Below are 27,049 nucleotides of genomic sequence, written 5' to 3'. Positions count from 1 at the left end.
CACCTCTCTTTCTCCATACTTCTTTGCTGGCGCGCTCACTACCTCAAGTCGTGCGTTTGGCGCTCTGCCCTCCCCCACCCACCCACCTGCCACTATCATTCTTGGCACACCTTTACACGCTCGGCATACCCTCCCCTTCCTACATGGAACAGTGACCTCTGCTGCGAAGATAAGACGCCCGCGAGCGAAGTCGAGGATACACGGATAACAATAGTAAGACACTCGCCCGCTCCTTACACACACACACCGCCGCCGCCGCCGCCTCTTTCACGCCAGCGTGAAAAACAAATGGTGGTCGTAGTCGCCGAGGATAGTGGGTTTTGCATGACCGCTTAGCATGAGCTATGCTCTTGGCTCTGGGTACGCACACTTGCAGAAACGGGTGCCTCCCTCACCTAAGCGACTATGAGAGAGGGAGGGGGGGGCGGTGGTGGTGGAGGGGGGGGGGCATTTTTCTGCTCTACACTTTGATGCTGCTCCACATGATGTTTATCCCCTCGCTTACTCATCTCTGCCTCTCCCTTCTCCCTGTACTGCTCAGCACAAAAGTCACACGACGGCGGGGTTGTGAAAACACGACGAGAGCGAGAGTTCTGAGGTTGCGAGTGAGCCGTACCCTTCGCCTTCCGGTGTATACAAAGGGGGGAGGTCTCTCTCTCTCTCTGTGTGCGTGTGTGTGTGTGCCCCACATCTGAGCCGAGTGCTCGTTTCACACACACGTGCACCATTCCCATAGATCAACGCCACCACGTACCTTTCCCTCATCCCCAACTCCCACCGTAGGACACCCTGTGCGCTGTGGCGCGACGCGCGTCGGTGGCGAAAGACAGAGAGCATTGGCCTCCACGCAAAATACGGACTGCCCTCATAGAAGTCTGCGACGTCGATTTGGCTGCTTGTTGCTGTTGTACGCATTTCTCTGCTCCAAACCACGGACCGCAAAGGCCACGATGGCGGAGAGCGCTGTTTTGACGCCACCGAGAGAGTCCCAGGCCTTGTTGCCGCGAGATCGTAGTCCGCTCGTAACTGGCATTTCGACCCTCTCATCCCCAACAGAACAGACAAGGGGGGTGGAGGGCACTGCCACGCCGCGGCTGCTACCCGACGGACCATCGCAAGAACGGCGAGTGAGTATCACGGATAAGCTCAGTGGCGACGAGGGTGGGGGGTGGCGCGGTGTGCGAGACCCCCTCTCAGAGAGGTATGCCGCGCCGCCGTCTGGTACGAATGCGCCTATGCCCCTCCCGTCCCTGGCACCACCTGTGCGAAGCGAAGATCACACGCACATCACCGCTGCTGACTACGCGGATCGGCAGCAACTGCTGTACCATATCACCCACCTGAGCACCCAGCTGCAGCGCGCGCAGCTGCAGGTAGAGGATCTCACGCGAACCGTCCGCGTGCTGCATGGTGTAGCGGGCAACTCCGCGGCCAGCACGGCTGTCAAGGTCTCCATGAAAGAAGACGCTACGTCAGCAGCCGTGCTGGCCGCGAAAGAAGAGAGGGACGTACATGCTGCCCTGCAGGCCTCCCTGGCCTTGTTCGATCCCGTGATTGCCCAGGCTCAGATCTACCGCCTCGATGATGCGCTGGCACAGCTTGGGCTGCTGCGCGAGGCAGAACTCGCCCAGCTGCGCAACGCGAATGCAGCGCTGCAGGATTTCCGCACGCTGACGAATCGCCTTTCCAAAGAAGTGGCACAGCTGCGTAGCCAAACAGAAACCCTAGAACAGCAGAAGCAGCGTGCAGAGGCGCAACTCACCGCGGCACTTCTGGAAGTCGAGCAGCTCCGCAGCGAGGAGCGGCGACTCCACAACAGGATGGTCGGCCTAGAGGATCTCGCACAAGACGGCACTTGGATAAACAACGTGCGCGTTGTCACTGCCGCAGCCGCATCGACACAAGCTAGTCTGCCCCTCTCGTCGCCGCTGGTGGAGCTCGAGCGCGAGGAAGAGTTGATGCGGCAAGCGCTGCTGCTCGACGTCTTCTGGGACCCCGTGCTCATCGCCTTCGACGCAGGACTGACGTGGCTCTCCGATAGCGCAGCGCTCCAAACTCGAGGCTGCGCTGCTCAAGAGCAGCCGGCGGCGGCAGGCAGTACCCAGGCTGACCCGGATGAACGCGACCTCATCTCACTGGCACAGGCTGGCATTCTCGTCGAGACGCCGGCTCCTCCGACAGATGCGGACCTGCTTCTCTTGCAGCGTCAGCAGGAGGAAGTGATCCAGCTGCGTTCTCGCGTACAGCTCCTGCAGGAGCGCAACCGCGTTGGCCAATTGGAGAACGAGCGCCTTCAGTTTCTGTATGAGGGCGAGGTTCGTCGCAGTGAACGCATGGCGCAGGACCACGCGGCGCAGTTGCAGCAGGCCTACGATGAGGTAGTGCGCGATCGGCAGTACATCATGAACAAACTTCAACACGAAGTCGAGCATCAAATCCGACTCGCCTATGAAGACGGCAGGGCGTACGAGCACAGCAAGTCCAGAAGCCGGCACCCGCAGAGGACGCGTAGCACCGGCAATGCCGTCCTATGACGGGCGCCGTCAAGACCAAACCGCGATGGTGAGCACACCCCGCCCTGCTGCTGCCGTTTCGGCAACCCCCCCCCTCTTTCATGATCCCCCCCCGCCCCCCCAACAGTCCCACTGTCCATGACAATGGCCTGGCCAGTCTTACCACTAGCACCCCCAAAGAAAATAATAAAAAAAAAACAAAAATAACGATGCGGCAAACTCGCTGGCAACGACACCCCCTGCGTAGGTTTCAAAGGGAGCCATCGCCACTCAACGCCATTTTCTGGCCAACTCCCGCGCCGAGGCGCATAGACCCCCCGATCCTGCCGCCCCGGCCAACCCCGCCCCGGCCGCCTGGCAGCCCCGCCAGGGGCCCCCGGCCCTCTCCCCAACCGCCAAACCCCCCCCCTCCCAACTCCGCCACGCCGCCAGGAAAATGGCCCTCCCCATCGCGGCCGGCATTCTCTTTGGGTGCGGGATCTACTACATTTCCCGCGTCGGCCCTCGCATCGCGCAGCGGGTGTCGACTGCGGGGGCGCAAAGCGCCTCCTCGCTTTTACTGAAAAATGCAAAGCCGTACCACAAGTTCGAATACGGATTCCAACCCACCATGACAGAGTACGAGGCCTATATGCTTCTTGGTTTCAAAGAAAACGAGGCTAACGCAACTTTTCGTCACCCGGCACGTGAGGAAGTGAAGAAACGATACCGAACCATGATGAAAGACTTCCATAGTGACATCGGTGGATCAGCCTATATTGCCACTAAGCTGAACGAAGCAAAAGACACTATTATGAAGTAATGAAGCTGCGTCTTCAGGTAGTTCTTATGGCTCCCCGAGGTGAATCCATTGACGAGACACGCGCCTCTCATCACAGCTAGCTTACTTTTGACGGTGACCGTGGTGTCATAGGTTCCACATTTACCTCCGCCTGTTCAGTTTTTTGTTTCTTTTGTAGCCCCCGTTCTGAAGTTCCTTTGGGATATGCTTGCTTTGCATCAGTGCAAAAAATTTCTCCGTTATGTTTACACCTGTGATATCCGTAAAACGCCATGTTTCAAAGAGAAGCGGAAGCTGTGCTAGGACTCTGCTACAGCGTGGGGCTGGTTTACCTTTTCTGCACTATACAAGCTCCCCAAACCCACAGGGTCACTTGGCAGGATTCGACTGCGCCCAGAGTGCTATGATTGGCCCCCTTAGCCCCCTGCGCTTTCCTCTATCACCCACAACGTGTGTATTTCCCCCCACCCCCCCACCCCTCTGCTAAGAGTTTTCTCGCTTTGTTGCTTTCAAGAAAATCACTCCGCTAAAGTACACTAGCTTCACATGGCATCCCTTCTCTGACACTTCCTGAAGAGTTACATGGAATCTGACGACACTATTATAACCGATGCGGCTAGAGAACTCGACCACATTCTGGATGTGGGTGCTGGTCTATACCTGCAGAGCATCAAAACACCTGGCGCACCGTCTATTAGGGCGGCCTTGGGCTTCTCTCTGCAGCCACTAGAGTCGGGCCGGGTCATTTGCTTAGCTGATGTGTCTTGCGTAACAGCAAGCACTGCAGGATACGTCGACTTCCCAGTTCAAGTAGACAGACATGTCGTGGCTGCCATGAGAACCTTTTTTGTGCGATCTTTCCAGGGGGCAGAAGGTGTCTCCTCAAAGGGCAGTGAGTCTGTCAACAAACAACGGGACAATCTTGACAGCAGACCGCATGTTACACGGGCGATCCTGAGCGGCTTGCTCCCCACAGTTGTCGTTTTGGCATGGATGTGCACTCCCCAAAATGAAATTTTTCTACCACTTCGACGGCGCCAGTTGCGTGAAGCATGCTTCACCTCAGAAGGCCGGGGTGACAGCCATCAAAAACTGCATTGTGTAATGAAAGAGTTTGTTCTCTTGGATCTTTTTTTGAGCTTTTGCCCAAAGCTCAAGTCCTTGTGGGAGTATCGACAGTGGCTTTTCTCCAACATGTGCGACTATGGGTTTCTCACCGACGACCTCAAAGAAGACAGTGAGGCTTCCTTGTCAATTCGCCAGTTTGAGGTTCAAGATGACCAGCTGTTTTTTGTGGCTGCGCACAATCATCCGATGAACTACAACGCTTGGCACTACCGCAGGCAGAGGCTCCGAACCACGTGTGGAAACGCCTTGATAGACACTACAAAACGGGATAGGGCATGCACTGTCATTGAAATAGATAGCAAACAAGTCATTGAGTTCACCAGAGAACATAATGGTGATACCTCAGCTACATCGTATTTGCTCTTTCTTCTCCTTGAGCTAGACTCTCTTGACAAAAAAGACAATTCATTTTTCTTTGCAGCAGAGGCTTCAGTGAAAGGTCCTCAGCGGCTTTCTGATAGGCTACACTGGAGTTGCCATGAGGGTCAACTCAACAGAGAAAAAGGAGACAAGGAGGACAAGCGTGTCATCCGAGGCCACCTGCTCGTCTTACATGCGCCGGCCCTGTGGCGAACCCTCATGACTCTCACCCAAGTCGAAATTCGACGACACAGCGAAAAAGGGCACGAGTGCATCTGGCACCTGCGTCTGGGGCTGGTACAATGGGCACTCACGCGACCACCACAGAGCAGACCGCTTTCACTATGGACTACTGAAGATGAGCTGGAATGGGCAGCAGCCTACGCCGGACTACGCGAAACGGACGGCGTAGATACGCTTCTATTACCGATGTCCACGCTGCCTCACGCATGGACAGACTCCTTTGGTTCATTTGCATGGACCTCATTCAACGCTGCCCGCTACGGCTACCAGCTGGTTTCAATGCTCCGCGATACGGCAGGTTGTGTTAGACTGTAAGTTCCTGAGAATATTCTCATGCGAACCGCTGCCGTTTCTAGTTTTCTGTACACACGAAAAAAAAAACGACTGTTCAACATAACTGCTCTTCCGATTTCCAAGTTTCATTGCAAAAGCTACACACAAGGTGCTATGAGAACTTTGAAAAGTCTCCGCTGGCCTCAGCTCTCCTCCTGCACTGTTTACGACGCAATCGTTATTTTGAAACAATTGTTTCCCAATCGAGCCTGTGCGCTGGTAGATCAATGATCTTGTGTCTCAAACTCCTCCCCTGCTCCCCTCCCCCGCTTTTCCGGTTTGACGCTTTGATTCTCTCTGGGGGCAACGAAATCATTTATCGTTTTTTTTTGTTGTTGTTGTATACACCACTTTCTTAACCCCGTCTTCGTCATCTATTGATTTACTTTGAGAGTACTCCCTTGTGCTTCTTTCCGTAGTTTTATCAACTCAGTGTATTTGACAGCTTATCGAATTTCTGTAGTTGGTCTGCAATCAATTTTTTTTTCTCCCTTCCCGACGTAGCTCCAGTCGTAACCATGGGCGATGAGGCGTTTATTCTTCAAGCAGATGGGCGGGTACACACATCCGACGTACGCTTCGTCAGCGCCTCTTCACACAATCCAGGGACTGTCTTCACGGCGTCGCGCGACAACACAGCCAAGTCCTTCACTATACCAATATCAGGGGATACAATGGAGGATGGTTTGACTTTTGTTGGCCATACCGCGTTTGTCAATTTCGCTCTATTTCACCCTGATGTGGAGTTTCTCGACCACGAGCCATGTATTATCACTGGATCCAATGATACGCATGTAGTGTTATGGAATGCTGAATCGTCTGCGGTCGAAGCTGTGCTGGATGGCCACAATAGTGGTGTATGTTGCGGTGCCATCATGCACTTTGCTCCTGGAAGCGTCGACACGGAGGTGGAGAATGCGCTTTCTGGTGACATTATTTCTGGTGATTGGGGCGGAAGCGTCCTTGTTTTTGATAACAAGAGTGGACGGCCAAAGCAGCTCTACGACGGACACACTACAGCCATCCGTGGCGTTGCGCAGTTGACGAACACATCAACTGTCGTTTCTGCCTCTGGCGACAAGACGATTCACGCATGGGATGCGCTGACAGGAAAGACCATACAAGTTTTCTCTGGTCACCGGGATGTTGTACAGTGTATTTGTGCACTCGACAGTACCCGCTTCGCATCAGCAGGAAACGATTGCACGGTTCGGCTGTGGAGCATGGGTATGGAAAGCCCTCTTCAAGTACTGGAAGGTCATGACTCACTGATCTACTCCGTCTGCTGGTCTCCTGCTCTGTCAGAACTGTACACTGCCTCAGAAGACCACACAGTGCGTGTATGGCGCGCTAGTGACGCTGCTGGAAGGCTATGCACCGTCCAGGTCATTCAGCACCCCTGTGTCGTCTGGAGTGTGTCACTTACGTTGGACGGCAAGCTGCTCTCCGGTGGTTCGGATCACAACGTGCGCGTATGGACCCGCGACTATGACCATATGGCTTCCATCGAGAAGTTGGAGGCCCTGGAGACGGCTGTTTCCTCTCAGACGGTGGATATCAAAATCGCCCAAGCGAGCTCCGCTGCTGCCAGCAGTGGTGGTCTCGATGTGGAGTCGATGCCATTCACGCATGAAATTGCGCAGCGCCACGGTACTCTAGAGGGCGAGCGCCTCTTCGCACGAAACGAAAAAGGCGAGGTGGAGCTGTATGTCTGGAGTACTTGTCATTGGGAGAAGGTTGGCGTTGTTGTAGCGGGGCCAGGAGGGCAGAGTTACACAGGCGCGCCAGAGCAACAGCGTCAAAAGCACTTCCACAACGGACAGTCGTACGATTACCTCTTCGATGTAAATGTGGATGGTCGCATGCTGAAGTTGACCTACAATGTCGGTGACAGTGTTGTAGAGACGGCAAAACGCTTCATCCAGGACAACGTGGGTCTTGTTGCGCAGGACTCACAGGAAGAGATTCAGAACTTTCTCATGGCGCACGTCTCAGCAGAGGACCTCTCGCATATTCCGGGTTTGGAGGGAAGTGGACGGGCCCCCGGCTCTGGTGTCGTTGCAGAATCACTGTCGTCTGTAACAACAGCTGTACCGCTGGCGCCAGCGGCGTTGGAGGGGGAAACGGAGAGTCTCCTTCCTGCATGGGATGCACCGCACCTGTTTGACACCTTCAAAGGTGCTGCTGCACAGGCGAAGGTGAAGACACTTCTGCCGCAACGCACGGAGTTTCATCATACAATTGAGGAAGCGTCGCTGAACGCCAGTGATCCATCCACCACATGTTCAACTCTTTTGAGCATCTACGCTGAATTACCAGCCGGGTCCCGTTTTCCAGCGACAGATGCTCTGCGCTACATGATCACGGTCACCGTCAACAAACCCGAAATCGTGGGAGAGGTGCTTACAAAGCTGACTACCCTCTGGGGCCCTCAAGCGACACAGCCGCCGCAGGTGCCAACGTCGACGAGTGAGTGGGTGACGGCCCTGCGGCTCGCTGCATCCGTGTTCGGTCGCTTGTGCGACGCGCGTGTGCAAGCTCTGCCCATGACCGTGGAGCAGCAAGAGCTGTTGGTGTGGTTGGCGGCCTCTCTGCCGTCCATGACGAGGTTGATGATGAACGACACATCCGCTACGACGCGCGAAAACTGTCGAGCTGCTAAAAATGCACTTCTCCGCAATGTTACGGTTGCCCTGCTTTCTCAAGGGTTGAAGCCAGTAACGACGAGCGTTGCTGAGCGGCTTGCCCTCGCTGTTGTGCAACAAAGCGCTGTTTTGCTACTCACGGAGAGTAGCGGCTCGGCAGCCGTACGTGACGGCCTGCGTTGCTTGCGGTCACTGCTGTCAACTCCCTCAACGTCACCGCCTGCGTGGCGGGCTGCGGTGGTTGCTGAGATGCTCAAGTCGTTGAAGTTCTCATTGAGGGGGATCGGCACCGGTGCTCGCGTCGAGGGCCAGTCGACGGCTGTGTGGTTGCTGGCTGAAATGGGCTGCCCAATATTATCGTGAAAAAAAAAACAAAGTGCCAGGGAAGACGGATTCTCAAATACGTGTCTGTGTGTGTGTGTGTGTATGTGTTTGAATTTGCTCCCGCAATTGTGGGTGTTTTTATTTGCCCTTGGCATTCCACTCCCTTTATTGCTTCTACATGTGCGCTGACATGGAAAGGTCTAGTCTCACGCGCTTCTCCCCCCCCCCCCCCTTCCCAACACGAAGGATAGGCACAATGTGAAGCAGTGGAGCTGAAGTGGTCAAGACTGTTTCGCTGATGAAACACACGTTTCCCGCCTGCTCCCACTACTCGACACCGACTAGGGCGGAATCAGTGAGGGTCAGACAAAAAAGACGGGAGGACAGGTCAGTGGCTCGGGCGTAGTAGTGTACGTGCTCGTCTCTTTTGGCGGGGGCGGGTTAGACCAATGGTCTTTATGCATGGCTTCCGGCTTTGGATTCATTCTCTCCACCTTTGACGACTCTCTGCCGTCTCACTTTTTTTTTGGGGGGGCTTTGCTTCCATGGCGTTGCTGTGAATGTGTGTGTGTGCGTTTCATTCTTGGGTGGGTGGGGCTTAAACACTGCGCCCTACCCTTGGTATGCGCGTGAACACACACACACACACACACACACACGCATGTTCATATTGGACTTCTGTTTTTGTTGAGGTTTAGTTGCACACTGGGAGAGGTTGGTGCATACGGTGGTCAAATCCCTCGCGCACCCGCGACTCCCTCGGGTTACCCACCCTCCCCTCTTCATTACAAACAAAGCAGCGCTCTCTTTCTCTCTAGGTGCGTACACATATATACATATATGTATGTATATATGTGCGTATGTGTATGTGTGCCCTGTGTATGCGCTGGCACACATTTCTGATCATTTCACTCCCTTCCCCCTCCCCCTTTCCCCCCTGCCCCCTTTTCCCGTTTCTTTTTTCTCTTCCCCGCTTTTCTCCGAACTTCTTCCAGTCAAGCAGTGAATCGTTTTCCTCTGCGTTTCTTATTTCTGGGGTGTGATCTCGTTCTCTCCCTCTCTAGATTTGTGGCATCCTCTTGGTGCGTTACTCCACCAGAGTGTACTCTGGACGTAGTGATGCAAAACGGTGGAAGCCTCACAGGCGGCGCTCAAGGCAACAACAGCGATGAGAATCGCAACACGACTAAAATCTACTACAGCTCACAACCCCTTGTTGATGATATGGAGAAGCCGCTCATCTGCCACTTTTTTCGAAAGCGGCCTTCCCTGCAAAGTGGTTCAGCGATGTGCAGCAGCAGCATCCCGAAGACTTTGCCTAGCGGTGACTCGGCTGATGTCAGTGGCGTCGACGCTGCCCGTGTCCAGGAAGAGGGTGCAACAGGCAACCCTGTGATCCACAGCAGCGTTAACTGCATGGGTGCGAGTGCCACAGCGTTGAGTTCGTCCGCCACACTCGCTCTGCCACCCTGCCCGCCGATGATGGACGAGCCGGTTCACCTTTTTCCACTTACACCATCTGTGGCAACGCAGCAGCGCCACAGCAAGCGCTCGGGACGTGTCTTGAATGAGTCCGAGTCGATGCAAGAGAAACACGGGAAAGAGTACCGATTCCTTGTTCCATGGCTGGCTTACGCGATCAACTGCACCATTGCGGCGCATGAAGTGCTCCGACAGAAGCACGGGCTATCAGCGCGTGTGTCACCACCCATATCGCCCCCGCTAAACACACTGAATAGCCCAGCGGGCACGGAATCGTTACCACAGAGGAGCGCCAGTGGAAGCTCCAGGTCTGTAAGCATAACTGCCAGCACTAGCAACAGCGGCAAAGCGGCTCTGTCATGGCCGCAGGCGGAGCTCTATGTTTTCTCCACCCGAGAGGTTCCCACCATCTCTGTTCATGACTACCTCAAGCGAGTCGTGAAGTACACCTACGTGTCTCCGTCGGTGCTCGTGTGCGGGTGCCTCTATTTGGACCGGTTGCTTTGCATGTATCCGTTCATGCTCCTCAACCCGTACAACATATTCAAACTTTTCCTCGCGTCGATCAGAATAGCGAGCAAGGTGATGGACACGCGAACACTGAATAACCACGACTTTTCGGTCGTTGGCGGTGTCACAAACGAAGACCTCAACGCGCTCGAGTTCCTCATGTTGGAGTTGCTACAGAACCGCCTTTATTTCTCATGCGACACTTTTGATGAGTACTGCCGTCCACTCCGTCTGTACGCGGCTCACCTGAATGACGAGGAGAGCGGCTGTGGCGCCGAGACATCCATGGGGACGTCAGCAGAGATCCGTCCCGGTGTGCCGATTCAGCCGACACGGCCAATACACCCGCGGAGTAGCGTCGGTAACACCTGCAGCCGGCGCTCAAGCATTATTTCGCAGAGTGATTACAACATGTCGATCGCTTCGCAGGGTGGCGTATCACCGCTGCGGTCGGTGTCGCGTCCGGCTTTTCCACCGAGCACCTCCACGGCACCCTCTATATCGGTAGACACGGAGTCGCTCGGCCCAGCCCGCGCACCCGGGTCAGGGTGCGGGTCAGCATCCACCTCAGCCCGGCGTCATCCCCTTGGTATGTCGTGCTCACCAGCCCTTCCACAAGTGCCCCACGCGGCGGCAAACGGTGGCCCCTTACCTGCGATTGGTGCCACGGGAGATCTATCTGGGCGTGGCGCCAGCGGCGAGGACATGCTTCGCGCAGCGACGGGTACCAAAAATATTTCTCAAACCGGCAACGGTTCGTGGACGGGCCAGACCACGCCGGACTCAGCGGCTGTGCTAATGGCAGCTGAGGAAAAATGTGATGGTCGAGCGCGCAGCATTTCCCTCCCCGCCCCTCGTAGTGGTGCGGCTGCCTCCAGGGACTCCACCGCTCACCCGAGCCGCGTGCTCGCTCCTAGCACAGTTACAGGGGCGCCCTGCAGTGGCCGCGGTGGCGGTGACATGCGCTCTAGTTCCTCTGCTGTCCCGTCATACAGCGTGATGGCCCGCTCCAGCAGTCAGTTGAGAGTTGCCAGTGGTAAAGATCTGGGTCCTGTGTCGATAGTAATGAATCACAGTGATCGGGCGCAGACACTGCGCGCCAATGTCCACACCGCTTCTGAGAGGGTGGCGCTTCCGCCAGTGGTGCGCAGCCGGCACAGGGGATCCAGCGGGCGATCTTTGGGTCTCATGGGGACCGCTGCACAGGGCCGACGTTTACCGCCGCCCCCAGATCAGCCTCGTGCGTAGGCAATACGTCTACATGTAACTTTTTCACCCCCTCCCTCCCTCTCGCATACCCGATCTCCAAACGGCTCCGCGTGTGGGTATCTATCTATATATATTGTGTGTGTGTGTGTGTGTAATAGTAGTAATTGGATATACAGGGACAGCTTGTGCAGCAGAGGGCAGCCCATGTGTTCCCAGCCCTTATCCTTTTCCCCCTTTTCATTGCTTCTTTCGCGCTACTCTGGTTTGTGTACTAATCGCTGGCAACCCCCTCCAGCGTGAGGTGCATCAGAGCCACCATTGCCCACTCCTGTGAGGGGGATGCCAATTGCGCTGGGTCCCTCAGCTGATGTAAAGTCACTTCTGGTGGTGATGATGGGGTCCCACGCCTGCGACATCTGGGTTGTGAGGGGAGGGGCAGCGGTGGACCTCTCGCTACGGGTGTCGGCGGTCAGGTGCTCCGTCGCGTCGCGTCGAGGCGACCCGTGTCCGCGAGCACGTCTGCGCCATCTGTATAGATGGGCGAAGTGCGAGGATGACAGGGGCGTATCTCGTCCCGTCATTACTGCTCACAGGTGGATGGCCCGAGCCACCCCCGACAGTGCACCACGTTGCGGCTTTTGAAGCGTGCGTGTGGGTCCCCGGACTCGAGGGAGAGGTCGTTCTGATATGGCGGGAGTCGTCATCGCTAGAACGCGCGTCTACCGCTACTTCACGCCACGTGGTGGGGCTGCGACGGTCCTTGCAGAGTGGATTCTTCACCTCTGCTCTACTGGCAGGATGGATACGTCGAGGAGGAAAATACATGGCCGATGTTTCGACTGGGGTGTAGCCGCGCACTTTTCGTTTTCCCTTTTTTTTTTGACCTCTCTTTGTTCTCCGCTTCCGTAGCTGAATGTTTCTTTTGCTTGTGTTTGCTCTTCACGAAAGACCACACAGGCCTCTTACAGATACACCACCGCCTCCACCGGCCTTTTTTTCTTCCCCTTCCCCAATCCCCCTTTGTCTCCCTGTGAAGTCAACCTCGATTTCTTCATCCCTTTTCTTGTGCCCACAACTCAAGTCTCCTTCGCGCCCTCCCCCTCCTCTCCCTACAAATCGCTTTTTGGTCACACAAGGCGTGGCGCTCTCTTTTTTCCCCCCTTTTTCCATATCCACCCGTTTACACACCTGCTCCTTGCTGTCCACGCTCATACACTCAGCAGGGGGGGAGGGGGATCCATACATAACCCCCTCCCCCCTTCAAAAGAAAAAAAAAAACCACACGTACCAACGCAGTTCGCGCCTTTTTACTTTACTTCCGGATTTGCGCTCGTGCGTTGCCGATCTTTTATCTCGTCTCTTTCTTCGAGAAGCTCTTTTCAATTAAATTCGTTATGCGTCATATTGTTTTGGACCCTCAGCCTTCTTCTCCCCCTCCCTCGCCATGCTTTACCGAGAGAAGGAGCGTGTCTGCATTCCGTACCCGTGGACGTGCCACCTTCTCGTTTTTCATTGTGTTTTCTTCCCTTTGATGTGCCGTTTCCGAGCCTCTCCTCGTGATCCTTCTTTTGACTCCCCCCCCCCCGACCTCCTTCCCCCCGTTGGCTTTCCTGCCATCGCCATTCTGTATCGTGTGGTTGTTGTTGGTGTTTCTATCTTTCCTTGTATGTGCACATATTCTATATATGTATATGTATATTTATATTCATATATATATATATATATGCTTTGTTTTTTATATATATACGCTTTTTTTTTTTGAAATATGATTTCACTTTGCGCCGTTCCCATGAGTTTTTGTCCGCGTCTACCCGTCTTTCAATCCTTTTTTTAAAGGGGGCTTTACACCCCCCCCCCTCCCCTCTCCCTCTCCTCTCTCCTCTCCTCTCATGGCCATCACACACACACACACAGGGCAGTTCCTCTTTAAAACCAACCAAATATTGACCGGGAATAAAAAGAGCAAAAAGAAAAGAGACACAACTGACATGAATCACGAGACGTGTACAACAGATTTGAAAGCAGAAGGCAATTGTCACGGCGACATGCACACTTCATCACCAACCTAACACCCACGCGCACATAATGTTTTTTTTTTCTCCTCCCTTCATCCTCCTCCCCTCCACCACAACAAAAAAAAAGCGCCGTTGTTCCTCTTCATGCCCCCCCCTCCCCCCCCTCCCCTCCCCCCCCGCGTGTGTGTGTGTGTGTGTTGGTGTATTAGTGTATGTGTGTTTGTGTGCTCAGCACTGCCGTCGTCGCGCCGACTGACAAGCATCATTTTCCCTTGCTTTTTTTTTAAAATGATACGCTTATGCCTGTGTGCGTGTGCGTGCAAGAGAAAGCGGTTCCTATCAACCTTCATATCCAGGCATTCCCCCTCCCCTTTCTCTTTTGCGTCTTCCTCGAAAATTCTTTGATGGAGCCCAACGTGAAACATAATCAGGGGAGATGAAGAAAATAAATAGAGCAGAGAGGGGTAGCTGTGGAAATGATGGTGTGCGGGGTGGGGAAAGAGGGAACGTCCAAGGCAATTCCGCGGAGACGCCATAAGTTGACACTGTTTTTGTAAAGCACCCGCTCGCTACGATACTGAACTGTTTCAATGCTCGGCTACGTCCGCCCTCTTCTGTGCGTTGAGAGTTGCGGGATGCGTGGATATTCGAGAATCCTCTTTTCACCTTTCTCCTTAATTTGTTTGAACCACTCGATTCGCGTGTCGATAAATTTTTCATCTTTTTTTTTTGTTCTTCCTCCCCTCCTTCGCCTCCCTTCTCACAAAATTCTTTCTTCTTTCCTTTTTTTACGTGTGTTTGTTTTTCACCCTCGCTCCGTGTCACACATGGTATCGGTTGTGTAGGGCCATTGTATAGTTTTCCCTTGTGGAGGGGAAGGGATGGTGGTGGGTGTGCTGGAAATACAGAAGCTCGTAAGGGGGAGAGAGGGGGCAGGCAGGAGGAAAGCTAGGCTGCGCCCTCCGATCCAAAAGGGGTAGGGGAAGTGAAAACCCCCTGTCATACAAACCGGCCGTGGCTTTTTTTTTGTGTGGGGGGGGGATCCGTTTTACCCCTCGCACTGCCTCTTTCTCGGGGCCAAAGCCTTCCCGCTATGTGACACACACACACACACTGCGCACTGCGTACAAATTTGTCTCGCCTTTCCTCTTTCTTTTTGGCGTTGCCTTTTATATTTATATGTGTGTAGTTTTTCTCCCTTCTTGTCTACTCCCCCCCCCCCCTACAACCACAGCCTCCCCCCCAAAAAAAAACAGGAAACGATGTTACCGTATCCAAACTTCACATTGAGTGACTCTTCTTGGCTGCCGTCTTGTGTGCTACTTGTGAGTGAAGGTGGGGGTGGTGAATCGCAGTTTTTTTTTAGTGTCTGTGTGTTGGACTTACATATATGCTATTTATTATTTTGGATGTTGTCCCTGACTCATTCCTTCTTCACCTCTCCCTTTTCCCCGCTCCATCGCTTGCCTGTGCTCCCCCTTCCAGCGGTCCTCACCGCCCCTCCCTCCCCCGCTTTTTTTTGTACCGATATGTTTATATAGATGTCTGTGTGTGTGTGTGTGTGTGTGTGTGTGTTGGTCTTCCCCCTTTTTCATCTCCGTTGTGGTGTCGAAATCTATTTTTTTTTTTGGGTGGGGGGGAGAGGAAGAAGCTTTTTTTTCTCAAATTGTTGTTTTATTGCTGGGACACACGTGTGTTCGCCGTCTATCATATATATCTATATTGTTGTGTGCTCATGTCACGGGTTTCGCCTCCCTTCCTCTTTTGCTTGGGGCCTAGACGTCTGCTTCTAACAATGCTGTCTGTCTGTCTGTCGGTATGTGCCTTTCCGGATCTTATTCTCCCTCTTTCTTCCCCTTCACAACAGAATTTCGGTGTCTTTTTTTGTGGTTGTGCTCTCTGTCTGTCTCTCGACCTCTTCCCCACTGCTGTTCTCCATTTTTTTTCCTCCTGGTTTTCCATGCCTGTCGGCCTCTTGCGCTCCTCCCTATAACCCTCTCCCCTCCCCTCTCCCCTCCCCCTCTCCCCCACTTTTATATTTCTTGTGCCGCTTGCGGGAGAATAGACTAATACAGTAAGCCCTGTGCTTCATCCAAAAGTTGTGTGAATACATATCCATCCATGTTTCAGATGGGAAAAAAAGCAGCAAAACAATAATGCAGTAGTGACGGTGGTCTCTCTGTGTGTGTGTGTGTGTGTGTGTGTCTTTTCTAAATATATTATAGAGGCTCGGTCCTACAATTCTTTCTATCATACTTGATCCCTCATCTGCTCTCCTCCCCTCCCCTCTTCGCTTTCGCTTCTTTTTCCTAGAGTGTTTTCTCTATGGTCGTGACTTATGAGCGTATTATGTTCTCCTTTCGTTCTGTTCACCTCTGGCCTTGGTCTCTCTCGATTCTTGTGCCCCCCCCCCCTCCCACACACACACCGACACAGGAAAAAAAAAACAAAAGGGAGGGTACTCTCTCCATCTCTGTCACCTCCTTTCCGCATTTTTTTTCGTAGTTGCTTTTTTGTATATGCGCTATATGGGGTGGAGGAGGAGGACGCTGTTTGACACAATGACGCACATATTTTGTGCTCTTCTTTCCCCTCTTCTTTTTTTTTTGCATTCCATCAGAGAGGTGATACAAGCATCAATGGTTGATTGCTTGCTTGTTTGGGCACTACTCACTCTGGACTACCGGGGTGTCTCTTTCCTCCTTCCACTTACTCTCCTTTTTGCTCTCATAAATACATCTGTATATATATATTTATATATTTATATATATATATAGATATTTGTCTGTATGGTTTTTTTTGGTGGTGGGTGGGAGGAAGGGGCAGATGTTTCCTCTGTTTCTCCCTTCCGCTCCCCCCTTTCTTCTCTGCCCACATGCCTTTGTTTCTGTATAACAAGTATGTTGTATCTGCCGTCTCCTTTTTTCCCTGTTTCCACCTTGCCCTCCGTTGTCGTCTCCCCCTTGCACTTTGGATGAGTTTATTTCTGTGTGTATGTGTGTATGTGTGTGTGTGTATGTGGTCTCGGCTTTGCTACTCTCGTCTTTTCTCAAGCAGCCCCGCTCCCCTTCTCCCTCCTCCCTTCCCGTTTCCACTTACATCTTCCACTTGTGTCCTTGTTCTTTCTCTCGTCCCCTTGTCCCCCCTCCCCACTTGTCAGGTGTGCATCTGAGGAGAAGCATGCAGACGCATACGTCGCCTCCCTTTCAACTGCTGCGAAAATGCTGCGCACGGCACGCCACGCCCCCCCCCTCCTCCCCTTCCCCTTCCCCCCCTCCCCAGAGGTGCGAGTGGGCGTCACCACACGTGTGCCTCCCCTCCCCCTTGCATCCTGTTAAACATGGAGCGTATTTTATGATGACGGGAGGGAGGGAGGGGGGGGGGCAGGAGGCTGCCAGGGATGTGGACGAAGTCGGGAAGAGGAAAGCGAGGAGCCAATGGTCAGGCCATGCAGAGACTGCCATGTCCCAAGTAGGCGAGCAGGAGGAGGGGGGAAAAAAGAAAAAAAAATAGGCGTGGGGCTAGGTGGTTGGTTGCTTGGCTGGAGGAGGGCCTGGGAGATGAGAGGAGACAAAGTAGCGGCGCCATCTCTGAGAGGTAAAAGCCAAGAGGGGGATGAAAAGGAAAAGAGGGAGTCAATTTTGCGTTGTACGTCTCCCTCTTCGATCTGCCCATCCCTCCCCCAGCCTTCTACCAGACATTATTTTTTCTCTTGAAAGGCCGCTGCGCTGTTCTACGACACGGTGGGTTCTCCAAACACACGCACACACACCTTACACTTTAGAGACAGGAGAGGAGAAAGCATTGGAAAAACAATGAAAGGGGAGGGCATGCGCTCCTTTCCACCGATCACCAATCACGTGTCTGTGACGGGAACCTCCCCTGTCCCCCCTCCCCCTCCCCCCCCCAAAAAAAAAGAGGGGGAGGACGATAATGAGAGGGAAGAAGAGGGGGGTGCGCACTTTGGTCTGATATGTTTGATGCATCCTTGGACTGAGAACTCCCCTGTGTGCTCAATTCAGAGCGGAGGGGAAAAAAGAGGGGGGGGGGATTACACGCGATCCCATCGCGAATGGACGCAGTTTGTTCTTTGCTTCTCCCCCCTCCCCTCTCCTCCCCCCCTCCATTGGAGGAGGTGGAGATACGTCTCGTGGTGTGCACTTGAGAATACAACTCTCATATATACATATATATATACACGTATATATGCACAACGCAAAGAGGCAGGCGCGTCCTCTCATGTATGCTTTCCGCCAATGATGTTGTCTTACTGTTGGACATAAACATCCATCATCTCATTACACTCTTTTCCCCCATTTTTTATGTCTCTAAAACATGAACACACTCGAACATGCATCCATTCGATCGCGCACACACACACACGCACAAACATGCACAAGCGCAACACTGGCATCACTCATCATTCATCGTCTGGAGCCACACTCGCAGAGTATAGCAGAACGCAGGCGCTGTCGTCGTTGGGTTTCTTTTTATTATCATTATTATTTTTCGGTTGTTGTTTGGTGGTGGTGGTGGTGGTCGTCGTCGTGGTTTCTACCTCCCCCAACCCCTTCCGTTTATTTTCTGTGACTTTATTGGCCTCTCTTACTTTCTGTTCTCCTCTTCTCCTGCTTGTGGGTCTATCTTCTCGCAGACACGTGTGTGTGTGTGTGTGTGTTGTGTGTGTGTGTTGTGTTGTTTGTATGGGGGTGGCGGTGGGAGAGGGTCCGTGTGGAGTCACCGTTTTGACAAGGAAACTGAACGAATAAAACAACCAGGGAAAGGGAGGAGAAGAAACAGAAATCAAAACTGTTCACACTGAGAACAACAACAAAAAAACAGGCGAGTCTTCTGGCTACACAGGTCCTCCTCCTTGGTGTGTTTTTGCCCCCATTCCTCCTCCCTTCCACTTCCTTTCTTTTCCTTTGCGGATCCGTACACGTTTCTCTCTCTCTCTCTCTGTGTGTGTGTGTGTGTGTGTGTGTGTGTATGTATTTATCCTCAGCCGACGTCGTATTCGAGAGCATCCTTCCCCTTCCCCTTCCCCTCCTCCCCCCCCCTTTTTTTGCTCCCCCCTTTCTTTCCCTCTTCAAAAATTTCAGCACCGTAGCAAAAGTGCCGTGGTGGTGCTGTGCCCCCCCCCTCCTCTCCCCCTCTCCCTGCATTCTTCCCCCCCCCCCTTTTTTTTCCTCTCTTGCTCGTTGTGGTTTGTTTGTTTGCTTTCCCTTCTTGCTGTTTTTTTTTTCTTCTTTCTTTTGTGTGTTGTGTCTCGAGTCTATTTTTTCCCCTCTTGGGTGTGCTGGTCTCACTCGTGGTCTTGTGTGCGTGTTTGTGTGTATATATGTATGTGTGTATTAGTGTGTGCGTGTGTGTGAGTGTGCAGGATATTGATTCCTCGGTTCTTTTTTTTCCCTCCCCCAGAGTGGGGAGGAGGTAGTTCTGCTTAGCGCTGGTTGCTCTCTCTCCCTCCATCTCCCTTCTCTCTCTGTATATATATATATATATATATGTTTCTTGTTTCTTTTTCTCCCTCCACACACACACACACACACGCATACAAACCTATATATAGTTTATCGCATCTTTTCCCCCTCGTTATTGTTGCCAGAACACCGTTGTATCCCCCTCTCCCTCTCCTCCCCTCCCCTCCCCTTCTCCCTCCATTTGATAATCTTTTCTGCCTCTCTCTTGCATTTGCTCATCTCTTTTGTGAGTCTTCCACTTTTTCTCTTTTTGTTTCCCGTCTTTGCGTGTTTCTTCTGTTTTTTTCATTTTTCAGCATTTGCTGTTGTGACTCTCGCTTCTTGTCTGCTTCTCTCAGTGCAGGGGTTTAGGTTTCTTCTTTCGCGTGCTCCCAAACAAATTGCGAGGAGGAGGGTAAAAGGGAAGGACGGAAGGTAAGGTCTCGCTTCTCTCCTCCACAAGCTCAAGTCTTCCCCCCCACCCCCCGCCCCGCCCTTGCAGTCTTTCCCGTTGTTGATCTTTGTTATTTTTTTTTCCACCTTTGAACCTGCCCCATCCCCACTCATCTCCCTCACCACTACCCTTCCTCTTCTCGAAGAAAGCAAGCGCAGACACATACGCACTTGTACGCAGACCCCCTTACAAAGAGACCTGTGCTCTTTATATTATAGTGTATGGTATGTATCCTCCGATTACTTCGTTTATTGACGTATTTTCAAGTAGTGTTGCTGTTGTTTTTTTATTTCGGGGGGGCATCAATCCTTCGTACTTGTGTGCTTCAACCCCCCCCCCCCCCCCACACACACAATCCCTTCCTCCTCTTCCCACTGCTTGTGTGGTGCGTCCTCCTACTCCTCCTCTCTCCCCTCATCCCCATCCACCACCAAGCTTGTTCAGGTGTGTGTTCCTTGCTTCACCGCTCGGGTGATTATATCTGGTCGCTATGGCGTCCCTAGAGGCACGGCACAAACTGGAGTGTAAGAGCATGGTACTTACGCTGCACGCTCTCTTCGACATACCACGCGACCTTGCCTCGCTCGACCCACGCCGGGAAAGTGTAGAACTCGTCCTCAGACCGACGGCAAAGTACTATTCAGAGAACAAGCGGTTCTGCAAGCTCGATCTGCCAGTGCAGCATGTTGCCTTCTCCCCCTCCGCCATCCTTTTCAAGCGCGACCGCTTTGTTATGGACTTCGATTCCGCGCCAAAGCAGTGCGGCCTCCCCCTCGCGCGCTCAACGACACCGCGCCGTTCAGCGTCCCTCACCAACAGCGTGCCAAGCAACCTCGGGGACTCGGCTCCCGTGGACGGCACGCCCACCGCTCTGAGGGCGGCGAGCAGCACCGGAAAGGTGCCCTTCCATTTTGAGAACGAGGCATGCCCATGTGGTGGGATATCGTTTCACAAACCCAAACTCGCGTTCGGCGAGAGCGTCGAGGAGGATCACGACGTAAACCTCAGAAGTCCAAGTAGTCTGCGGTTGAGAGCCTCCGCCACCACTTCGGTGAGCGCCGCGCCGCCCAACCAAATCGTCCTGCGCTACCCCACGCGCTCAGATCTGAAAGTCATTCTTGAGGTGATGGTCGGCGCACGGCAACGCCGCCATGACTCCTCTGCCGTCCGATGGATCACCCCATCGTGGGCGGACCCCTCTATTTCAGGCACTGTTGCCACCTTCGCCGCTGCTGATGAAGAAGTGATGCGTCACAAAATTGTAAATCGCTTCGTTGGGTTGACGGTGGGGCATCTCTCCTGCACAATGGAACTCCCATACGCCTCCGATGATCTGCGCGAGATAACAGCGCTCGCCCCAACGGCGATCGCAGACGCAGCAGAGCGGTTAAGCAACGACCTGGTGCGACTGCGCCGCTTTTACACCGCGGACAGGGAGGAGCAGCTAAGGACCCTCCGGGACGAACACTCGGCACGTTTTCAGGACTTTGTGGAGCAACTCTCCGCAGGCACGAGCGAGGCCACCATCTACCGCAGTCTGTTGCTGGATGTATGCCCCGATTTTTTCGTGCGCCGCATTCGTCGCATTTACACGATGTACGCGCCTATTCACCAGAACAGTCCCCTGTTGCGCACGGATGCCGAAACACTCGCGGCTGAGTACACCGGCCGCGAGATGTCGCTGCTACGCAGCCTCTGCTCCGAGTTCGGCCCCGACCTGAGCGCGATCTCGCCGCGTCATCGGTTTCTCTCTTACACGTATGTGCAGCCCCTTGGCGACGAGCTCTGGAAATGGATAAAGAATCAATATCCTCAACAGGAGAACAACATTCTCGACTACGAGCCCGACGTGTTCATGGAGTCGCTCGTTCTGCAGTATGTCACGCAAGAGCCGCCACCAACCCACTATGGCTTTCCGCCCATCTCCTATGAGCTCGACAGGCGCGCGTACTTCTGTGACTCGTTGCGCTTCCCGGTTAACCGTGAGCACCACCGCTACCGCGACGAAGCGATGGCAGCGCGGCAGACACGTGTGCCATTGCAGCGAACGCCTTGCGAACGTCCGCTGCACCCCATTCGCCCAACAACACGTAATATCGGCGAGATCGACATTCTCCTCGAGAAGTACAAGCCCGAGTTTGTCCAGCTCGTGCCGTCTATTGCGGATGCTATGGAGTGCGTGACACAGCAGAATGAACGACTGCTCCGAGAGCTGCTGCACGAGTCCCAACCGACCGGTGGTGCCAGCACGGCGAACGGCGGCACTCTCGAGCGAACGCGCTCACTCCCCTACGAGGTGTGCCCGCGTGGGTTTTACCTCTTCCAGTCTGAGCGGCCCAGTGGGTCGTACGTGGCACTTCTGACGCGCTTTGCCGAGTATACGTACATCTCCGCAAGCACCCTTCTATCCGCAGTGATCTACCTCGACCGGTTGTGTCTCCGACACCCGCGACTGCTGCTCACGGCTCGTAATATTGAGAAGCTCCTCGTGGCCGCGGTGCGTGTTTCCAGCAAAGTCCTCGACCTCCGCAGCGTCAACAACAAAAATTTTGCCTCTGTTTTTAGTGTATCGGTGCAGGACATGAACGAGTTGGAGTCCGAGTTCCTTCGGCTCATGAATTTTGACTTTTTCCTTTCACCGAAGGAGTTCGAAAACTACGCTCACCTCGTCCAGCTCCCCGCTGCCTACATGCAGATGCCGTCGAGTGTGCGCTTGCCGAATCTGGTGATTACGAATAGCAACGCAACGAACGGCACACAGCCAGCGACAGCAGTAGCCGACCAAGCAAACCAGGTAGCACATATCACCCACAGTTGCAATGGCGCAGGATCAAGACCGGAGAGCAATGCGAGCTGCAGTGATAATAATGGTGTGTCTCTGAACACACCCGCCGTCATCACACCTGCCCCGCCTCAAGCTCCGTCTCCACAGTCACAACAGCAAGGATGCACCAGTCGTTGCAGTAGAGGCGCCCTGACGCCAAGCGGTTCCCCCTGCGGCGACGCATCTGTGGCCGTACAGCGAGCACCACAATCTGGCAAGCTATCGTCTACGGCGAACGGCTCCACTGCGACTGGAACGGAGCCTAGTGGGAGCCACACCAACGGCAGTGGCAGCACTGCTGGACATCGGTTTAGTTGCAGCAAAGTCGAAGCTAGTAGCGGTGGCGGTCGAGGAACAGTCGTGGCCAACGGCCATGGAGGTGTCGGCAATGGAGTTGGTACTGGGGGAGGCGGTAGCGGCAAGTTGCCCTCACAGGAGCTTGCGAGCGGTGCGCGGGTGCTCAGTATTCCGTGAAAAGACAAAGGAACAAAATTTTTTTTAAAAAGCAGCCCGAAAAGACCCTCCCTCCCCCTCCTCCCCTCCCCCTCCCCCATCTCTTCTCCCAATCATACGGATACTCAAAGAAGCAACAGGACTATCGGATCCAGGTAGATGCAAAGGAAGGGGAGAGAAAGAGAGACATGGCACACGCACACACACACACACACGTGAACAAGGGTTGAGAAAACGAAACAATAATAAGGAATGCAAATGTTTGGGATGGTGGAGCTGGCAATGACGTTCTCGGCGCACTTCTCGAGTAGAAGGGGCTAGAGGAGTGGGTCAAGGTGGCGAAGACGGGAAGGGGTGAAGTGAGATAGAGCCTGCAAGTTGGCGACAAGAACAGAATGAAGTGTTCAGATCCTGAACCGAGACACTTGTTTGCTTGTATATATATATATATGTATATATGTATGTATATGTATACACATCGATATGTGCGTATATAAATGGAAGTGTGTGGAGAGGACTCTTCAGCAGCCCTCTTCTCTTTCTTCCCTTCCCACCCCCTCTCCCTCTCCCTCTCTCTCCCTCTCTATATATATTTATATATATATATATTTATCCTTTATTTTTGTTTGAGGGGAAAGAAGTGTACCTGTTTCTGTGTGTGTGCGTGTGTGTGTGTGTGTGTGTGTGTGTGTGTGTGTGTGTGTGTGTGTGTGTGTGTGCACGCCTCCAATACATGTGTTCACTGCGTAAGCTGAATGTATAGGTACTTATTGCTGCTCTTTGTTGTTGTTGTTGTCTGCTCAACTCTCGCTTTTTTACTCCACCCTCGCCTTCTGTGCTCTTTTTTTTTTACTGCTTGGCCTTTTATTATAGCACAACTTCTCGATGTGATTGCTGCGCATGTGTGTGTGTGTGTGTGTGTGTGTGTGTGTTGGGGGGGAGGGGGGGGAGGGGGGCTGTGTTCCTCGTATATTCTGTGTGCGCGCGTACACGCATGCGCGCACCGATATACATATATGTATACATATATATATATATATATATATGGATTGGCTGATTTACAATGGTGTGTGTGTCCTATGTAAAGCTGCTGACATTCTTTTTCTCATACTTCACTTTTTCACTCCTCTTCGTTTTAATGCATGTGTACGTGGTTTGCGTTCCTGAACTTCCTTCTGTCTGGCATGTCTTTATACGTCTCTCTCTCTCTCTCTCTCTCTATATATATATGTGTATGTATGCGCTCATCTTTCTGTGTGCGTGTGTGTGTGTGTGTGTGTGTGTGTGAGGGAGATGGGAGGGAGATGGGAAATCATCCTTGAACGTCAGCGTGTTTTCGTTTTCAAATGTTTTTCCTATTTCTTTTCGCTGCTTTGTTTTATTGGGGGCCATCACTGCCGCCTCCCCCCCTCCCTCCCTCCCACCATGACCGTGTGATGTGCCTAAATGTGTTTTTGATGACTTGGACGACACAAATGTGTGTGTGTGTGTGTGTGTGTGTGTGTGAGGGAGATGTGAGGGAGATGGGAAATCATCTCCTTTCTCCCCCCTCTCTCACACACACACACACACACCTCCTTCCCTCCCTTTGCATTCCAAGCTTTTTAATTTTAAAATATGTTTACTTGTCTTTTCGCTTCTCTCGAAACCTTCAGTTTACACCTTGCGTCCGACGCGCGTGCGCGCAGAGAAACTTTCTCGCCATCCTTCATCTACAATCCACACACGTCTACATAACCACACGCAGATGTGGAGCATCGAGGTCTTGTGTCTTGTTGCACTGTACTTGAGTCCTCCTTGTCTCTTTCTCGTTTTTTTTTGTGTGTGCGCGTCGTGTTGTTCACTACAGTCCAAAGTAGGTTCTTTTTTTGTTTCACTTCTCTTTTCACCATACCCCCCTTCTCTCGTTGTTCTGCGGAGGCGGCCGCTACTGCCGCTCTCTATCATATCTCTTCTTACTTTGCCTTCTCCCACTGTGACTATTGTATGTGTATGTTTTTCCATTTTTTTCTCTTTACCTTTCCCTCCTTTCTCGCACCTTCTAGGGGGGATGCGGTTTTCATTGTCCGTCCTCCTCCGCCCCCGCTCCCCCCCAAAAAAAAACAACAGCAACAGCAACATTTACTCACATCCATTTTCTCTCACTTTTTTTTTTGGGGGGGGTTTCCCTGCGCGTGCGCGCGTGGATGCGCTGCTGCTTCGGCAACTTCTTTCTGCCCCCCCCCCCTCCTCCCCCTCCTCCACGCATCTTTTTACCTTTCCACACCCCGACCCTTCCCTGTCCGTGTGTATGTGTGTGTGTGTGTGAAAGACTTTTCTTCGTCGGCCAAACAAATCGCATGTCCCCCCTTTTTCCCCTTCTTATATGCCTCCCCCTTTTTCGTGGGTGTGGGTGTTTTTTTTTCCCCTTCCGCATTTTTTATTTTTCATTCTTTTGTGTGTTTGTTCCACTGCTCTGCCCCCACCCCCACCCCATGTCTCCTTCATCCCTCTCTTCTCTTGATCTTTTACATTCGACGTGTTGTCGCTGGCTGCCAGTGTGACGCGTTTGTTTTTGAACGTATTATTGGCTAGTGTCATTCTCCTGCGAAGCCGCCGTGTCACTGCGTCTGTGTATGTGTATGTGTGTGTGTGTGTGTGTGTGTGCGTGAGTGCAAGCCTTTCTGTCACCGCTTCTCTGTTCTTTTTTTTTACTGCAGTTATGCCTCGCACCCTCTCCGTCTGTCTCTGTCTCGTGTTGCACGGGTGTCCCTGCGTATCTTTTTGATCTCTTCAAAAAACAAAAAAAAATTAAAAAAAAAAAAACAAGCGCAAAAACTTGGCACTCAGACACGCGGAAGAGGAGAGCCGTACGCGACTGACACCGTTGCCGCAAAGTAACCGTGCTGTCCTGAGGAGGAGGAGGAGTGTTGAGGGAAGGGGGGGGGGCGGTCTCGCTCTCCGTCAACCCTCGCAGCTGTCCTCTTCCGCCGCACTTCGCTCCCTCCGAGGGTCTTTTTTTTGCATGATTTGCTTTCTCCAGCCTCCCCCCTCTACTGCACTAGCCAGCCGCCGGTGCAGTCTAGCGTCACTACATGTCGGCCTCCGTATCCTTATGCACATGTTGCCCACGGCTTGAGGTGAACAGAAGTGTGCGTCTTGGGGGGGCTGACTTTGTGTTGATGCCTCTCAGTGTTATGCCGATCACCTCCCCTCCGACTTCTTTCGCATACTTTTTCCCTCACCACTCGTCTTTCTCGTTGCTCGTTTGGTGATGATTCTGTTGCTCGCTGCGCCCTCATCATTCACACGCACATGCAAACCACATGCGGTTTTCTGAAACCACCTCTTCCCGGTTGACACAGCTACTCGCTTCGCGAGTGCCAGTCATCATACCCCTTTTTGGATATCGCGCTCCCCTCCCTCCCCCCTCCCCCCCTTTTTACACACGCACACACACACACACACACCATCCCCTCATTCCCCAAGGGAAAAAAAACACAAACACATCCGCCAAATTCGCTGTTGTTGTTGTTGTGTTTTAGATTCCATACGTTGGCTGTCTCTGTTCTTTCTTTTTCTAGAGAGCGCGTCCTTCTCTCCGCAGACCCACGCACAGGCACACGGGCAGACTCGGGAGTACGAGACAAGACTCCACCCGCGGACGTGTGTTGAAGTAGAAAAATAAGGGAAAAAAGAGGGGCTGATTGAGTGGAAGAGGGAGAGGGGTGGGGGGTGGGGGGTGGGGCAAGACTGCTTGAGGGACTTTGCCACTCCGTCTTTCCCACATTTCCACTTTCACTTGGTGCGAAGTTGAGGTAAGCTGTTGAATCTCCTTTGGTCCTCTCTTCTTTGCTGCGCCCCGCCTGTGGTGTCTCCAATCGCTCAAAACACTTTTCATCTTTTTTGTTTGTCCCTCCCTCCCTCCCCCCGTGCTGACTACCTACACGTGCGTGTCCGCTCCACGCGCACTAGTCCACCAACTACCATACCATTCCCTCACCTTTGACTGCTGCTTCTGTTTCACGCCCCCCCCCTCCACACACACACATACACACACACATACACATACACATACACACACACGGTGTGCGTGCAGGTGTCTCGCTTGCTTTCTCTCTCCCTCGTGTTTTCTGTATTTGCTTGATACTGTTTCTCCCCCTCACTTGCTGATACCTTTTTTGTTTTTCATCTGTGCTCTTCTGTTATCTTTACAGCTCGTGCTGCACCCCTGCTGCTCTTTTGTTTTTCTTTTTTTGGGGAGTATCGTGCGACGTGGAGTGCCGTAACTGTCTTGCGCTTGGCTCCCACCCCATCCCCACGCAGGACTGCAC

General features: G+C 53.1%; 6 protein-coding genes across 6 annotated transcripts; all 6 read left to right on the top strand.

Annotated features, from left to right (window-relative positions):
- Window positions 1-950: 950 nt before the first annotated feature.
- JKF63_05675 (uncharacterized protein) lies at window positions 951-2,534 on the top strand (the record flags this gene model as incomplete). The annotated part of the gene is made up of 1 exon (XM_067901631.1): window positions 951-2,534. The coding sequence occupies one exon, from the start codon at window positions 951-953 to the stop codon at window positions 2,532-2,534; it is 1,584 nt and encodes a 527-aa protein (XP_067756897.1).
- A 415-nt stretch (window positions 2,535-2,949) lies between these two features.
- Window positions 2,950-3,315, top strand: JKF63_05674 (uncharacterized protein; the record flags this gene model as incomplete). The annotated part of the gene is made up of 1 exon (XM_067901630.1): window positions 2,950-3,315. One exon carries the CDS (start codon window positions 2,950-2,952, stop codon window positions 3,313-3,315), a length of 366 nt encoding a protein of 121 aa, XP_067756896.1.
- Window positions 3,316-3,876: 561 nt separating this feature from the next.
- JKF63_05673 (uncharacterized protein) lies at window positions 3,877-5,340 on the top strand (the record flags this gene model as incomplete). The annotated part of the gene is made up of 1 exon (XM_067901629.1): window positions 3,877-5,340. The coding sequence occupies one exon, from the start codon at window positions 3,877-3,879 to the stop codon at window positions 5,338-5,340; it is 1,464 nt and encodes a 487-aa protein (XP_067756895.1).
- A 536-nt stretch (window positions 5,341-5,876) lies between these two features.
- JKF63_05672 (uncharacterized protein) lies at window positions 5,877-8,366 on the top strand (the record flags this gene model as incomplete). The annotated part of the gene is made up of 1 exon (XM_067901628.1): window positions 5,877-8,366. One exon carries the CDS (start codon window positions 5,877-5,879, stop codon window positions 8,364-8,366), a length of 2,490 nt encoding a protein of 829 aa, XP_067756894.1.
- A 1,080-nt stretch (window positions 8,367-9,446) lies between these two features.
- Window positions 9,447-11,567, top strand: JKF63_05671 (uncharacterized protein; the record flags this gene model as incomplete). The annotated part of the gene is made up of 1 exon (XM_067901627.1): window positions 9,447-11,567. One exon carries the CDS (start codon window positions 9,447-9,449, stop codon window positions 11,565-11,567), a length of 2,121 nt encoding a protein of 706 aa, XP_067756893.1.
- An 8,382-nt stretch (window positions 11,568-19,949) lies between these two features.
- On the top strand, window positions 19,950-22,757 carry JKF63_05670 (uncharacterized protein; the record flags this gene model as incomplete). Its single annotated transcript, XM_067901626.1, has 1 exon — window positions 19,950-22,757. One exon carries the CDS (start codon window positions 19,950-19,952, stop codon window positions 22,755-22,757), a length of 2,808 nt encoding a protein of 935 aa, XP_067756892.1.
- Window positions 22,758-27,049: the final 4,292 nt, after the last annotated feature.

The sequence above is a fragment of the Porcisia hertigi genome, chromosome 24 (assembly GCF_017918235.1).
Source record: "Porcisia hertigi strain C119 chromosome 24, whole genome shotgun sequence".
Taxonomy (NCBI): domain Eukaryota; phylum Euglenozoa; class Kinetoplastea; order Trypanosomatida; family Trypanosomatidae; genus Porcisia; species Porcisia hertigi.
This window is presented reverse-complemented; position numbering and strand designations above follow the sequence as displayed.